This window comes from Pleurodeles waltl, chromosome 5, assembly GCF_031143425.1.
Source record: "Pleurodeles waltl isolate 20211129_DDA chromosome 5, aPleWal1.hap1.20221129, whole genome shotgun sequence".
Classification (NCBI taxonomy): Eukaryota; Metazoa; Chordata; class Amphibia; order Caudata; family Salamandridae; genus Pleurodeles; species Pleurodeles waltl.
Window position 1 is genome coordinate 718,743,207 of NC_090444.1, and position 17,595 is coordinate 718,760,801.

The 17,595-nt window shown below is 44.1% G+C and overlaps 1 protein-coding gene across 1 annotated transcript in view; it reads left to right on the top strand.

Moving 5' to 3' along the window:
- Positions 1–17,595, top strand: part of RIOX1 (ribosomal oxygenase 1) — a 235,283-nt gene that overhangs the window by 132,350 nt on the left and 85,338 nt on the right. Inside the window, exons 10-11 of the mRNA XM_069234671.1 lie at positions 2,203–2,307; positions 13,175–13,316. Of these exons, the coding sequence (XP_069090772.1) occupies positions 2,203–2,307; positions 13,175–13,316 (247 nt within the window). The remainder of the gene's footprint in view (positions 1–2,202; positions 2,308–13,174; positions 13,317–17,595) is intronic.

Sequence of the window (17,595 nt, forward strand, 5' to 3'; positions counted from 1 at the left end):
GAGGCCACTGTCGTGGAGTTAATAAGCCACCCTCATTTGAACTATATTGCTCATTCACCAGTCAAGCAGGGAATCAACTTGTCTTGTGCTTTAATAAATTGTGTTCATTAGTCAAGCACATGGTGGAAATATGAGGTGATTGTCCTAGATAAATAAGACATGCTTTTTGTTATTGAATCTTGGACTTTTGAGGTCACAGCACCTTATTTAGCTGCTGCCTGCCCCGAAGGTTTTCATTTACCTCTCCCTGTTGGGAGTGGTGGAGGGCTAAGTATTATCTTTAAAGATAGTTTGAAGGTTCAGCCTCTAAAACATCGTCCTTTTCCTTTGGCAGAACTACTGGAGTTTTCGACTTCCCTTTCCCACACATCCTCCATTGGTGCTATCAGCTCCCTGGAGTATGTACCGGTTTTTGCTGATGTACTCCCAGACTTACTGGCCCCCTTTATTAGTTTTCCATACCGTCTTTTTCCTAGTAGATGATTTTAATGAGTGGACAGAGATGCCTAATACTCTGCTGCACAACTGATCAGCCTGCTAGCTCCATTAGATCTCGTTTGTGGTCTTTCCAGCTTGTTCAATAAAGATGTTAAGACGGGAGAGTGTAGACTTATATGTACTCTATCGTGCTCAACTTGCTCACCATCAGAATTGGCCTCCACTGTTTTTGAGTGTGTTAGGATCTCCTTAACTTTAAAATGTTTTGCAACTAAATTCCTTATAGACGCTGAAAGCGGAGGATGATTGATCCTAACCTTTGAGCCTGACAAATCATTCAAATTTGTTTTGCATTTAGATTTAGGAACTGAAAGGGCTGACAAATTGAGCTGTTATATATCACCATTCATGTCTACTGACAAAGATTCTGGCCCTGTCTGTTCTTCGTCCCGCTGGTTGCTAAGATTGATTTTCTTTGCAACACAAACTATCCACGTAGTTCTGGTACTTTTGACTTGCATGTCTGCCAATACATTTTGCTCGGAGCACTTCCTTAGGCCCTAGGCGAAGATTTAGAGATGATTATTAAATAGCCCGGATCAAATTTGCAACCAGATCACCACGCACACAGATGAAAAATGCTATCAAGACTTTAGAAATTCCAAAATTAAAATACAGCGAAGTATCATGATGCCAGATGTTCCAAAGAGCCAGCAGTTTGTTAATCATTTGGGACAGTTCACGCTAACACCATCGACCATTCAGATGCTGACCAGGTCTAACATACTTTCACAAACCACACCCTACCTCATCCACCACAAAACTACCACCTCACCCTCTCCATTCCCCTTGCAAATCCTACCTACCACGCAACTTCTTGTGTAACAGACTGGGAACAGGGGCCAGGTTCATCACAGACTTTGGGGTGTGAAAAAGCAGAGGACTGACATACCTCAAAGACCTTGGTAGGAGCATGTCCATCATGAGCGATCCCGACCTTGATGTGGACATGGATTTGACGTGAGCTCTTTGCTCAGCAGTCTATAGTCGGTGGCTCTCAATTGGTGGAAGGCAGCCTACAGTGACTCCTTCCTTGGCTTGAAAGCACTACAGAGCCCCATAAAAGCTTTGCTGCAAACCTTGGCCGCAGACCCTACTTGCTTCTACAGTGACTCAAGAGGGGACACCACTGTGCCATTCTTTAAGACTGTGCAGTTTACCAAGGTTTGTCCTGAGAGTGAGCGTACAGTTAGTCGTGCATATATGTCCAAGCACCGTTGAAGCCCACTTGAGGCTTGCAAGTGTTTGCGTTATTCTTTGAAATGCCCATAAACAATGTGTTCAGTCTCCTTTTGCACCCCAGAGTGTATTATTGCTTTGCAGAGGCTATTGGTTGAAGATATTTTAGGATTTCTTGATGCTCTCTCACATATTTTAGAGGCTAGCCACATTTTAACAATTACATTGGTGATAAACACTTGATTTTTTTTAGGACTTACATGCTATTGTTATAGATAATATAAACCATAAGTACATTAAATTATATTGGGATTTATTATTCATGAATGTTTTTCATACTATAGTTCTACTTTATATTTTACAGTGTTTACTCTGCTTACAACTGAGCAGTGGACATTGCGCTGTTAGGAGAACTGTTAGTGTTCTGCTAAATTTGTGCCCAGTTCATACTTTATTTCAGTGAATAGAATATTTCTTAAGGAATCAATTTTTTAAAACTTGTTCCATTTGTGCTCTGTTTTCCAGCTTCTTCCTGCAGCTTTGCAGGTTGCACTTGAAGAGGATGTAGAATACCGTCAAGGCCTTCCACTGGACTATTTGGATTATATGGGAGTACAGAATTCCGAACAGGTGTGTGAGTTTTTTTTTTTTTCGTTTTTTTTAACAGGAGATCAGTCTCTTTACAGCAACACACATACATTTATGTATGTATGTATGTGTTTGTTACATTTTTGCTACTTAACCACTATGGATATCAGTGTGTTTGCTGTTCACAATTTGAGGCCCAAGTTCTGTAAACAGTCCTTTCTGCTAGACTAAGGGCCTAAATTTGGCAGACAGGTTGCTTTGTCTCAAACATGATGGATATCCCATCCACAGTATTACGATGTCCATACGATATAATGGAATCGTAAAATGGCAGACAGTATTTCTGTCAAGTTTGTGACGGAGTAACTCCATCTGCCAAGCTCTAAATCAGGCCAGCAGTGTTAATATTGATGGGTTTTTTAAGTTTTCTATTGGTGGATGTAAGAAATTTGAATATTCGTTGAGAGGATGGGATTGCCCCTCAATTAATAAATATAATCTTTAAGGTGAAATACTAAAGGCACCAAATAAACCTACACTTAATCTTCTGGTAGCTTGGCACACAGCAGTCAGTCTTAACGTAGAGGTAGTGTGTAAAATATTTATGTAGCATTCAATCTGTAATAAAGTGAAAGAACAACACAAACAAAATCCCAAGCCACGTTAGAAAGATAGAGAATACTGAAATAATTAAAATTACACCAAAATGACAAAAATACAATCAGTAGAACCAGAGATATAACATTTTAAAGTCTGGTTTAAAAATTACACTAAAAATCACAAAGGGCCAACTGCTGGTACCTGGTCTCTCTAGACCTGGGCAAAGACAGAAGATCAGGCCGACCTCAATGGAGCATGTGTCGAATACAAAGACAAGGTTCATCTTGGTAGAAAGTTTACCTTTGACTTAGAAACTTTTGTGGAGAAAGTTGGCAAGCCTTCGATGGGGAAAGCTGCAAGCTGGACGTGAAGTGTGCCTCAACGACTGCAGGCTGCTGAAGAGTAGTGGGGTCCCGCTGTGGTTGTTGATGAAGGTCAGAAAGCTCAGAGCAGGTGAAGTCCATGCCTGGAAAGGGCTCAACATCGATCAGATGCTGCTCTGTTTTGGTCTCAATGAAGCTCTCTACGTTCAGACTTAAACATTTTCTGGAAATCAGGGCTTCTTGAAATCGGAAAGCCGAGGCCGACCGGCAAGTCAACATTGACTGCTGCAGCTCCAATGCCGATCTAAGTTTTTGTCTGTTCTCCAGGCAGAAATTTGGCAAAATGTTTCTAAGTTCCATTTATTGAAGTTTGGGGGCCAGGAAGAGAACACTTGTAACACCACTTGGGGTTAAGGACTCACTCCAATAGAGGCCAGCTTCAGGGTCCAGGGAAGGTTCAGTTGGTACTGGTCTGATGGACATTTCTAGGGAAGGGCTTCTTGAAGCTTGTTGTGGCCCTGTAGCTCAACCAGGTCAAACAACTGACCCTTCGGGTCCTAGGTTCAAGGCAAAGAAGTCATCTTCGTCCAGGTTCACCAGACAGCAGAGCAGTACTTCCCATTCTTCACACGTCTAAGATGTTTCTGAGGAGGGTACCTGGGATGTCAAATTTATGTCCTTTGCCAGCCTCTGGTGAGGAAACTCCCTAATCAATGGGGTAAAAGTTCCCAGGACTGACCATACCCACTTTAGCAGCACTTCCTCTGTGTTTTACTGTACATTGTCCTATAGTAACCCTCTTTCCCAAATTCTAACATGGCACAACTTTTTTCCTCTTGGTTAGACCTCCTTGTGCCCACCCAGACGTGTGGCTATGATAATAAGCAAGGCCTCACTTGTGATCAGTCCAAACCAGTTCTGGGGCACCTTCCATTCCCCCTCGACTTGAAGCCAAGTTGTCTAGGAAGACAAAAGATAGGCTGACCAAGGTGTGACATTAATCTGTCAGTGACAGGGTAGGCATCCTTTGAAGCTCAGGAAGGGGCCAGGCACAGCTTCGAGGTGATTCTGCTTAAGGAAGTAAAATACCTCCCTATGTCCAAGCCCTTTAATCACTGTCTGGGAGCAATCTATATCTCACACAGGAGGAGCCATCAGCAGTCATGTGACACTAGCCAAAAAGACTCCTTTTGGCTCTTGCTAGGAAAACAACTTTCTAATGGTGAGGTTTCCAAAATGATGATATAAAATCAGATGTTACCGTTAAGTTGGATTTTAAGTTACTATTACTGTTAAAATGAGTCCTTGAACAATTTTTCTAGCTGCTCCCAAACTGAAACTAAGCACTACTAATGTAACCCACTGTTTTCCTATGGGAAAGGCAAATATAATTGCTCTTACATTTTTTATATTACATGTTTGCTTTCTCCTTGCTTTAGGACTGTGAGTTATCTCATTAGTCTGTTTCTCTAGGCAGATGGTCCAGGGTGACGCTTTTCCTTATTTTAATAGTCTATTCATTTTACAGCATGACAGGAACATCTAAGAGAACTAAAACTTTAATCTTGATGTAATATGTGGTGGCAAAATTGATGATTACCTGCACATACAGAGCCTATATTTTCTCCTCACCCCAAGCATTTGTCACAGAACACTGACATCCATAGGTATTTTTGTTAAAAAAAAACCCTAAGTCAAGGAAGGAAGGCTGATTTGCCCTTGCCTCCATAAAAAAAGATTTTGAAACAGATGTGATTAAAGTGAATGGTTCAGTGCTCCCTTTTTTTGTGAGAGGTAACTTCAACCCCTGTGTGTAGTCAGACGGCGCCCCAGAAGTTTCTAAGCACGGTTGCCATCTTCAGATTTGATTTTCTGTCTTTGAGTCTGAGAAAGACCAGAGTAAAGTTAGTGTTTACCACAGGAAAACACTGGAGGTCACAGGAAGAACCAAAGAAAAGAGAAAGGGGAACCTTCTCTACCCCGACAGGGACCCCCTTACTGGGGAGCTCCTTGTGGCTGGTGAATGAAAAGGAGAGAGGCAGCAGAGTGAAATGGAAAATACCCCTTTTCGTTCTGCCCCAGCTGCCACCACAAGTTCATGCAGAGGAAGCCACACAACTTCTCAAATCTGTGCCTACCAAAGTACCATAAGGATGAAGACTGCGAGGCCTGTGCTAAATTTGTGCTAAAGACACTCAAGGCAAGACCCTGACAATGACTAGCATACCACGCCATGGCTAGCGCCCACAAGACACAGGAACCCTTGAGAGACCTTCGGCTATACAGCAAGGATGAAAAGAACCTTGTGGAGGATGAACCAGTAGAGGGAGTGGAATCAGACGCCGAAGACAAAACCGTTGACGCAGAAAAGATGGAGGTGACGTGAAAGAGATGCCATAATAAAACAGCATAAGGTAACAAAGGCACAGAAAGGCTGAGATGCTAAATCCCCGGGCTCTTCTGTCCCCGGACTTTAAGTCCTCAAAAGCAAATTCAGTGTCTAAGCGCCCAACAACAGAAGGCCAGCACACTGATTGGGGAAAATCGTTGCATAAACCCTAGTTGCAAGCAGGTGCCCGAGAGGGAGTAAAAGAAAAGGGCAAGGAGCCAAAAGTGAGAGAACCACCGACGCCTAAAGAAAGCCACCTAATCCTGATCCAGTACAAAGGGCTCTTGAGGTCGAAAGTAAAAAGAAAAAAAAAAAAAAGACTCAAGGCCGAAAAGGCAAGCTTCCTTCAGAAGGAGATTGACGAATCTTTGAAGGATTTTTGCATACTGGCAAGACCTTAGAGAACTACAGAGAGGGAGGAGGAGCAAGCATACTTTAAAGTGCCCTCAACCAGGAAGCAGCACAAGGAAAAACAGGAGGCGTTCTTCACATTTGAGAATGATGAATAAACGGTGTTTGAGGAACACGGCCAATGTAAGGACACGTAGCATGATCTCAACACAGCGTCCCCCTCGGGTGGCGCAGGTAGCTATCAGTCTTCACCGCTGGGTAACCTGTCCTTGTACAACAGGTACATGAAAAAAAGGGCGGCAGACAAATATGGTGTCCAATTGGAGGATGAAAAGGAAAACTCTTCTTCCTACTGGAAACTCGCACACCCTCCCAGAAGGCAAATCTGTACCTGCCCATGCTTCCCAGCATCCTTTTTCAGAGGAAGGAAGCCTTTAGAGAGCCAACCCGGCAAGGGCAATAATGCCTTGTGTCGTTAAATCTAAACATCACATACATATGACACCCCATACAAAAAGGGGAACAACGCTGCATACTCCTTCATTGTGGCATCCATAAGAAAAAGGAGCAGTGCCCCAAAAGCAACCGAGCCACACCAGAGAAAGAGAGTAAGCGAGTGGATCTGGTGGACAGGAAGATGGAAAGAGAGGCGAACGCACAATGGAGAATAACTCAAAGGCCCTCCTCATCCGCTATGGCCACCATCAGTGGGATGAGGTATGGCCACCTACCAGAGAGCTGTAGTCCAGGAATGAAGAAACATCAACAACTCCTGCCTTACATCTGTGCTGGACACACCAGGCAGAGCCAGCAGAGAGATGTGCACAGCCACCAAAACTCTGGAGGAACGCCAGGCTTCAAACCAGAGATGCATTTACCAGTCATCAATATGCCTTTCAGTGGCTGAAGTGCTGCAATAAATCAGAGAGGATAATGACCCTACAAAGGCAGTAGGTGCACTGTAGTTCAGAGAATCCTTCAGAAGAAGGAGGGATGATGGCCAGGAGACCACCGGGCTGGGTAAGCTTTCCAAAGCCAACCAGCACCGCCAGCTTAAGAGCTTCTGCCAACAGGTGACACAGCAGGCAGCACACCAGCAGTGTTAACACCCAGCAAGGCAGCCCCTTCGAGGGAGGACAAGAGGAAGAGAATAGTCCCCAAGAGGACGGGGATCAACAAACAAACAAACAAGGAGCACACCCCCACCACAGAACAACAGTAGCGAGCAGAATAGGAGGATTGCTCCAGGAGTTAGGGTCAATCACATATAATTGTCTGTTAAGCAGAATAAGACAAGGTTGCTGCATAGAACTCATCAGACCACCACCATGTGTTCCTCATAGAGCAAGTACCTTAAGGGAACAGGAAGTCATGCAGTTGCGAGAAGATGTCAAGGAACTTATCTAGAAACAAGCCGTAGAGAGGATTCCTCCAATGGAGGCAGGGGGTGGCGTCTACCCACTGTACCTCCTAGTACCAAATCAAGACTTGACACTGAGACAGATCCTAGACCTTGTTTATCAAAAGTTTGTACGAACTCTACACTTGAAAATGCCAATACTACAAGAAATGATCGCATTCCTAAGAGAGATTACATGGCCACATTGGACCTAAAGGATGCTTACCTGCACATTCTAATTAATCTGAGGCGCAATAAGGACCTCAGATTCGTCCTTGACGAGGTGAACTACTAGTTCAGAGTGCTCCCCTTTGGCATAAATCTGCACCAAGGGTGTTTACAAGATGCTTAGTGATAGCGGCAGCACAGTTGCGAAGGCAGGGTATACACGTCTATCCATGCTTAGACATACCAAGACGATTAGCTAGTAAAGGCAAGTTCTGTATGAAAATGCCAGAAAGACATGTAGACAGTCATCACCATGCTAAAGCGCCTCGGTTTCATCATAAAGCATGTGAAATGACAACCACACCTAGAGCAGGTGTAGGTATTCCTGGAGGCTACTATGGATTCAAGAACGGCACGGGCATTCCCAGTCCCAAGGAGAACAGCAATAGCAGAGCCAGCTCGCCTTTACCAGGAGGGGCTGTCTATGACAGTGAGGACTGTCATGAAATTGATGGGCATCCTGCATCCTCCTCATAGTGCATGGGAGACTGCATATGCAACACATACAGGAATGGATCTGCAACGGATGGTCATAAGCCACGGGGGGCTAGGAGGATCTAGTGGATGTCACATTGAGGGGGCAAAAGGAAATTTAAATAGTAGAAATGTGAGGATAGGTAGACCTTCCAGATTACCAACTCCCACCATAACTACAGATGCATCGCACAAGGGGTGGAGAGCAAACATGGACAGTGTGAATGTCAGAGGAATAAGGAGACCTGCAGATGCAGTGAAGCACATATACTGCCTGGAACTAAAGAGTTTTATCAGTGTTGAAAGCATCCTAGACACATAGGAGGACAGACAGTGCTCATCCAAATGGACATGACATTGATGTTCTACCTCAACAAGCGGGGAGGAACAAAGTCTTTCCCACTGTCGATACTAGTGCAGGAGATATAGAAATGGGCATTCCAAAGAAACACTACCCTAGTAACATTACACCTCCTGGAGAAACAGAACCTAGAGGCAAACCGATTAAGCAGACATGAAAACACCTTCCATGAATGGGAGATAAAGGAGAAAATACTAGTCAGAGTATTCAGACACTTGGGGATCCCAAGCATAGATCTATTCACAAGTCCAGAAAAAGCACAATTCTAAGACTTTGCATCCAAGTTCCCCCAATCCAAGGACATTCCTAGTTAATAGACTGGTCAGGGAGATTTGCATATGTCTTTCCACGGAATCCCATGATCTTAAGGGTAGTAGACAAGGCGAGACAACCAGCAATGTCACTCATACTCATCGCTTCACACTGGGCCAGACAGACATGGTCTCGGACCTACTAGAGATGTCCAAAGAGTGTGCCACCCAGAACCAGCCACACTCAACCTGAATACCTAGTGTTTGGACACCTAGAGCTGCCTTCCAGGACAATGTAAATTCTGAAAGAGGGTAGAAAGCCAAGCACTAGGAAGGAATACATGGACAAGTGGAGCAGATACTTCTACAGGTGAATTGATAACAAAACAATAGGGACAAGGACAGAGCACGGTACGGTACTAACATACTTCACCCATCTACTGGAAAACGGCCTGACCTATGCATCACTATAGGTCCATCTGTCTGCCATAGTCGCATACACAAGCGGGACAACAGGGAACAGCCTTTTTACACTACCAGTAGTGAATAGAATCCTGGAGGGGTCAAAGAGTTGTGCCACCAAGACCAGCACCATTGTGGGACCTGAACGCAGTACTCCCACAGCTGGTTACTGAGCCAATGCACAAAATGGTGCTGAAATTTTTATCTCTAAAGACCGTATTCTTAATAGCTATTACGTCCCTTCACAGAGTCAGTGACCTACAAGCACTCAATACAAGAACCGTTCCATGTCAATCAAAGCACCCAACTACCAGCCTTTTTCCAGGTTCCAAAGTCAAAGGACGAAAGTGCACTACACACATTGGACATGCGAAGAGCACTTGTGTACTACCTACAAGAGACAAAGGCAGTTTGGAAAGGAAACCAACTCTGTCTCATTTACAAGGGCAATCAAGGGCGTACCATTAACAAAGGGAATGATCGCACGATGGATAATGGAAACTATCCAAACTTGCACATTCAAGGGCAGGAAAGCCTTTACCCACTCGCCCCAGGGCACACTCAACCATGAAGAAGGGTGCATGCCTAGCATTCCTATTAAACTTACCCATTGGCGACATCTGTATTGCAGCAACTTGATCATTCCCACACACCTTCTCGAAACAGTGTTGTGTGGACGTTCAGCTGAACAAGGAGCAGACAGTGCTACAACTTCTGTTAGTCAACTCGTCCACATTTCAAACCCGCCTACCCAAGTAACCAAACACCACTATGTAATCGGATGCACAGCATGTGAATCCAGAAAAAGATTATTGCTGCAAAACTAAATTGTTACGTATAGAAACCTACAAGGTACCGTCTGACGTTACACAGAGGATATATTTACCACCAAATGATGGTTGACATTACACTCCACAAAAAAGAAAAGAGATGCAGGACAAACACGATTCCGGACCCAACTACTAGATGGCAGAACAGATGCACAGCATGTAAAGCCAGAAAACTATTCACACTGTGAATTACTCCTACCGGAAAGTAACGATTTCGTTATAGAGGACTGCTCTGGGACTGCAACAAAAACTGTCACAATCATTAACGAGTTGCCTTCAACAAGCTACTTATGATTGACACCAAATCTTTGCCACTCTCTTATCCCTTCATGTCAGCGTGTGGCTCATTCTCGGCAAGGCCTACACAGCCAAGACTTTTCTAGGAGACATGCAAAGGTTATGCAATACCACTGTAGTTACACGGCACTTACACACATGAAAGAACCGCACAATGCCACAAAATTAAGGGATTTTATTATAGTACCAAAAGTACTAAAATACTGACTAGGCAATACCCCAACTGGAGGTAAGCAAACACACAAATATGTACACATTATAAGTCAGCATAAAAGCAATAGAAAACAATATACAATACTGAAGGCCCAGCCGGGTGGGGGCGGGTGGGGGCGTTTGGGTGGGGGGAGAACCAAACCACATACTAAGTAAGTGGAATGCAAAAGTTGGGCCCCCACCCGAAGAAGTGGAATTGGTAAAGAGGAGCTGGGGGAACTACAAAACCCACAAGGTAGGTACCAGAGTGTCCCCCAGTGACCAGGAGAAAATAAGTAAGTGTCTGGTTTTCCCTAAACCCACCAAAAGGACTTCAGAAGTGGATAATGCAAGACCCAACCAAGACTGCAAGAAACCAAAGGTGGATCCTGGAAGACGAAGACCTGTAAAGGAAGAGGACCAAGTCCAGTTCACAATGAAGTGTCCGGTCGTGGCAGGAACCACTACCCACCCTGTGGATACAGGACCAGGGCCACAGTGAACGAAGACAGTCAGCAATGCAGCACCGGAGCTGCTGAAGTGATGCAGTCAACGTCTCACGCCAGAAAAAGGATTGCAATCGGTCAGTGGTGTAGAAAAAACACCAACAAGCCTTGGCAAAGGCAAATGTCGTGGAAGAAGAAATGCGTAGCTGCCAGGGACCAGCAAGGTCCGGGGGTGACTCAACCCATAGAGTGGAGTCCCAGGTGACCCTCAGCAGTGAGGAGAGTCACAGGAAGAGGAGGCAGCCCTGCAGGTGGCCCACCGACAGCAAGCACAGAAGTCACGGTGATGTCCATGCAGCACGCCTAGAAAGGAGTTTCACATCGCTGGAGAACCACGCAGAAGGCTGTGAGTTGCAGGGAAGAGTGCTGGGGGCTGGGGCTACACGGAGCATGAAGATTCTTTGGAGGAGATGCCAACAACCCTTGACAGTTGTAAGAGACATGGTGCACAGATGTACAGTCCTGCATGGAAGGGTAAGGGCTTACCTTCTCCCAAGTTGGACAGCTGGTAGAGAGGACCAATGGGACTACTCCAGAACACCACCCGTGATGCAGGATCCACTCAGCTCTGGAGGAGGGGAGATCCACGCAGCCAGTCGTTGCAGTTGGTGCCTATGGATGCAGTGGAATGGCTCCTTCACTCTAAGGGTGATTCCTTCTTCCGCAGACTGAAGACTTGTTGCCCTCAGAGGATGCACAGCCGGGGAAAATGTTGCAGTTGCTGGAAGGAGCCGGTGAAACAATGTTGCAAGCAGAGCCATCCCTGTGTATGCAGATTGTAGGTTCCTGGAGGGTCCATTTGCAGGTCTAGTTGCCAGAAGGTGAAGTAAATAATGCAGAGGAATCCTGCTGGAATCTTGCATGTCCAATCTGAGGACCCACCAGAGAGGGAAACCCTAAATAGTCCTGAAAGGGGTATTGGCCACCTAGCTGGGTGACCACCTATCAGGAGGGGGCTGTGATTTCACCTGCCTGTCCTGACCACTCAGATGCTCCCAGAGGACTCTGCCCATCTTGGATTCAAGATGGCAGAATCAAGTGGCCACCTGGAGGAGCTCTGGGCACCACCGCTGGGGTGGTGATGGACAGGGGAGTGGTTACTTCCCTTTCCATTGTCCAGTTTCGTGCCAGAGCAGGGACTAGGGGTACCTGGTCTGGTGCGACTACCCCTCCCAAGCCATGTAACACCTATTTCCAAAGGGAGAGGGTGTTGCCTCCATGTCTCCCTCTCCCAAAGGAAATCCTTTGTTCTGCCTTCCTGGGCTTGAGCTTGTCAAGCAGCAGGAGGGCAGAAACCTGTCTGTAGGATGGCAGTAGCGCGGGCTGCCTGGGAAAACCTTGCAAACTGGTAAGAGCAAATCAGAGTGCATGAAATCATACAACCAATACTGGCAACATTATTGGGGTATGATTCTGACATGTTTGATATCAAACATGCCCAAGTTCGGAGTTACCTTTATGTAGCTGGACACAGGTAGTGACCTGTCTCCAGTACACGCGTGAAATGCCATTCCCACACTTACGAAGTGCAGGAAAATGGAACTGGAGTTCGTAGGGGCACCTCTACTCATGCAGGGGTGCCCTCACACACGGTACTTGCACCCTGCCCTCTGGGAGTGCCTACCATAGGGATGATTTACAGTGACCTGGTGCAGTGACCTGAAGTGAAGGGGTGCATGCCCCTTTTCACGCAGGCTGCAATGGCAGGCCTGCAGACACATTTTACAATGGCTCTCATGGGTGGCATAATCCATGCTGCAGCCCATGGGGAACCCATGGTGCCCTGTATACCATTAACCAGGGACTTTATAAAGGGGCACCAGCATTCCAAATGTGGGGCTGTGAAGTCCCAAACAACTAAATTTAGAGGGAGAGCGCAGTCACTGGGGTCCTGGTTAGCAGGATCCCAGTGAACACAGTCAAAACGCACTGACATCAGGGAAAAAGTGGGGTTAACCATCCCCAAAAGAGGCTACTTTCCTACAGCTCTGTCCTGTCCAAAAAGTACATTACAATTCACTGTTCTGTGCATTATAAAGGAATTCACCCTTTGACCTAGTAACTGTATTTCATCACAAACTTTTGTTGACTGGTAACATTCTTATGATTTGTGTCAGGGATACTATATCACATTCATTTTACATGCTATGTGTAGATGTTGATGATTGTACTGATATTTATTCCACTTACATGAACTGCTTTGAATGCTATGTTGATCAGATAATTTGTTTCATTTCTCGTCAAAGGATGATCCTCGCCGAGTCAAATTTTTGCAGAAGGTGCGAAAGTTAATTAAAAAGTTAGCAGACCACGCTCCTGTTGATGCTGGAGTGGATCAAAAAGCTAAGGATTTCATGCATGACTGCCTGCCTCCTGTGCTCACAGAAGGTAAAGTGGCCTGTCGGGTGTTGAGTTAAACAAGTGAGATAAATGGAAGGGTCCTTTAGCTGAACTTGTGTTGCTAGCAAGACAAACTGTGACTTGCCTCCATATTCCACTTTCACCATTGCAAGAGTCATTGGGTGTTCCACATCGCTCTTTACGTTCTTCCTTTACAGTGCACGCCAGGTCGCAACGCCGTGTCAACTCTAATCAAATGTTAAACTGTACAGGCAGAAATTGTGATGTAAAACCCATGTCTACAGATGGTCTAATATTCGAATCATATGTTCCTTTCTAACTTTCGAAAAAAAATATAAAATAACGCATTGCGAGTTTAGGCTAGATGTCTTGTGAAGTATATTGTCCGTTGTTGGCACCAACAACTAAAACTTTGTTTTCACGAACAAAATTTAGAGACGCAACTACTAGACTGCACGTGAATGCACAGGTTGTGAATCTAGAACGGTTTCAAGCAGAAAACTATTCTCACAGAAAATAGCTATTTTCTTCAATGTCCACTTGCAAGACCTAATGGAAACCGTAGATAATACCACCAACATGAGCTTGTCAACTTTAGATTTTAGTGACAGGAAGGGGCGCTATATGCCGATTCAAGGTTTGAATTCAACTCCTCATACTTTTTTATGAGCCTTGCTTTTTTATGCATGCTATACTTTTAATTGTTTGGCTAATATATTGGCATCCTGGGGGAAGGAGTATCTAACATACAGCCTTGCTCTCTTTCCTCTCTCTCTCTCTCTCTCTTTTGCTCTCTTGTTCTTTGATCAGGTCTTAGTTACGAGGGACGGAAATGAGTAACATTAAATTGGTGAACATATTCTTTTTCACAGCACTTTGAAGTAGCAGTGGTATTTCTGTTACTATCAAGAAAGAGGGGAGCACTTAGTCTTGAGTGGTGTTTAATATGTTATTATTGCAATTTAAATCATCCTCAAATTACTAATGTTACCTTCTGCAGTAATTACGTACAGACCTTAAAGGTCTTTTCTCCACAAGAGAGTGCTGTTTCTTGACTAGTAGTTACAGAAGAAGGGCATTCCCTCACCTGTGGCATGCTTGCTTACTAGAAGGCAGCTGTACAGATTTACTTGTGTTAGAGAGACATGAGGATACTGCAAAGCAGGTCTTAATTCTGGACAAACAGAAGATAAAAATGTTTTATATATTTGATTCACTTTTCTAAATACCATGCAAAAGAGGTAAACCTTGATGACTGTCTGCTACTGCTCAACTCTACTCAGGCTCGTAGACAGGGGTATTTGTTTAGGGAGGCATGGCCCCGTATAGTAACATAAAGGAAATGGGTGCACAGGGCAGTGAGTGTATGGTACCAGGATATCACAACCTAAATATAATGTGTTAAAATATATTGTCCTAATTATTGTTATTTAAATAGTGCCCCTTCTGAGTCATTAATATAAACAAAAAGTTGCCAATTTAGTAGGGGGTACTAAGAAGTGCACAGGACATTGCAAACTGCAATTGACTGTCAGCATGTGATCATGGATACACCATTCCCCATATCCCAAAGTTGATAGTTCAACAGACATAAACACAGTGCACTAATGGAAGTAATAAACTGCTAGCTGTGGACATATCATAAAGAAGTGAAACGTTCTCTGCAAAGCTGACTTCAGATCATCAGTGCAGGACCTTGTCACTTCCCACCTGGATAAAAGCAAAATTATTTTCAGAGGTTTCTCTCATTCCAGGCTGTCGGGTCTGAAAGGCATCCTACATTTTGGGGACATTAGCAAATTCAGGCACATTGCCTGAACACTGAAGGAGCTTCGCTGATTCCTCATTCAGGCCTGCATCATTTTCTTAAGACTTCACCTTTCTGTTAAGTACATAAAAATAAATACATGTTCCAAAGGCTACCAGTGCAATCTACACTTGGATACAGTAGGGCTGTATTACAATTCCTAGAATGCACTTGGGAGGATCTGGACAGATCTGTTAGCCAACAAGTGACACCCTCTCCCTAAAAAGCTGCATTATCTTTAAGACATGGTGCACCATCTAGAAGTCCACCAAAATCAAAAAACCATAGTGTACGTAGCAGAAAAGCTGGCCATCATGAAGGACAGTGCCACACCAAATGAAGAGATGTTTCTAAACCTGAAACAAGGAAATGTAAGAAAGAGATAAAAAATGACCAGAATGAAAGCCTTCTGACTCGATGCACTAATTTGGAACAGAATATCTGTCTCAAAATAACTACTCTCGCCCTCCTAAAATTCAGGAAGGAACTGAAGATGTGTATCTCAGAAATTCCACTATGTACTCTCTCTTGCAACTCATGTCTTGATAGAAAACTATCTCCTCACTGCAGCTTACCCACCTTTTCTGTGTATCCCTGTAAGTATTTTCACCAATGTACCTTGGCTCTTGCTCTCCTGTACAGCGCTCCATTATTTCCCAGCAGCTTGTGTTATATAATTACCCCCACAAACGTATACTGTTACAACAGGTGATGATTTTAAAAGAGAAATGGTAGAATGGAGATGGAAACTGATATATTCCATCACCCAATAGAAATGTTTTATCAAAGGAAAGGCCAAAGTTGAATAGGTGTTATCATAAACCTTTCCTCTACCCTCAAATGTGATTTTATCAGCAGAGGATTTAAGGACTAAATGGACCTAAATGTATATCCATATATCTGTCCATCCTTTTAACATCTGATTATTTCTCTTGACCCTCGTTGTGTGCCTATTTGTGCATTGCCTCACTTTTATCTATGTTGTGTGGGACAGTGATTGAGTGTTTGAATGTTTGTTTACTCCATCTTAGCTTTGTTGTCTTGATTAGTAGGCATGGTTAACTTGCTTGCCTTGGCATCTTTCTAACATTCTACCATCCCTAAACATATGTTGACCCCTTATTCCTCTCTGCAGTGATTTGTACCTCCAAACCCATTTTGCTTCCTCTTACTGTCTTCTGCAGCCCGTTTTTTGTATACTTCTTTCTACCTCTTCAACAAGCATATACATACTGCTTTTATCAACCACTGCTCATTTTCATTTTGAGGAAGATCATTGTATTCAGTAGGATGCTACCTCAATCCCTCACACTTTATCCCTCCACTCCCCTCTCCACACATCTTGTGATCTGTTTTTATAGATGACTGCATGCCAGGTGGTTTATGTGTATCGGTGCCTGTATGCGTGAGTGCATGTTTATCTGCCGATCTATTTGCAGGGATGTCTGTAGGTGTTCTGTCATGTCTGCATATTTGCATGCATGTGCATTCTATGTCACTGAAGGTGATTGTCTATGCACTACATAAACGTATAACCTGTTGGTTTTGTCATTGCTTATACCCTTAGTTAAATGCCTCTTTTTGCATGATCACGCAGTTTTTTGGGACTGATGCTGCTTGTTGTTTTTGCACTTGGACTCTTTTAACAAGGCCCCATTCTATGTGGTCTGACCGCTAAAACATACCGCAATGTGCTATACTTCTAATTGCCATAGTTAACTTTACTGTCAGTCACTAGTATCTGGTATAAAGTGTACCCAGGGTCTGTAAGTTATGTGTCACTAGTGGATAGTGGCACACATTGTGCTACCACTAGAGTGACTGGGCAAATAATAACTGCAGGCCTGCCACTGTAGCCTATCTGTGCACTTTTAAAACTGCAAATTCAACTTGCCACAAAAACCCCTTTTAATAGGCCTAAACCCTCCTTCAAAAGAGCAATAGGTCACTCCTAAATAGGCCTTAAATGCCCATAAGGCAGAGAGCATGGTACTTAAAAGTAGGAAAAGTAAATGTTAATGTCCCTACTGTGACAAGGCCCTAACAGATATTTGCACTGTAGTATGGCTAGCTGGTCAATAGAAAGCACTTAACTTAATAGAGTTTTGCAGCATGAATCCTTTTCTGGATTCCCATGCTGTGCGTCATTCCATCTAGTGGTTGTGTGCATAATTGTCCTTTTTTTTTTTTTTCTTTTCCTTTTGGGCGCTGCCGACTATCATTTGGTGTTTGGCCCGTCCCCTGCATGACGTCAGACAGCACCCTGGAAGTTGTTGTGCGTGGTAGCCATCTTCAGATTCTTTTTTGTGTTGTTGGGTCTGGAAGCAAGGGAGGAAATCCAAAGTTTTTTGAGACAATGCTGAAAACATCAAGACAAATTTGAAGATAACGCCAAAACCAACAGCACCCAGGACAAGTAGAGAGCAAAAAACACCCCGCTGATGAAATCCACAGAGCAGGAGAATTAAACAAGGTAGCTGTAGGAACTAGGTCTTTCCA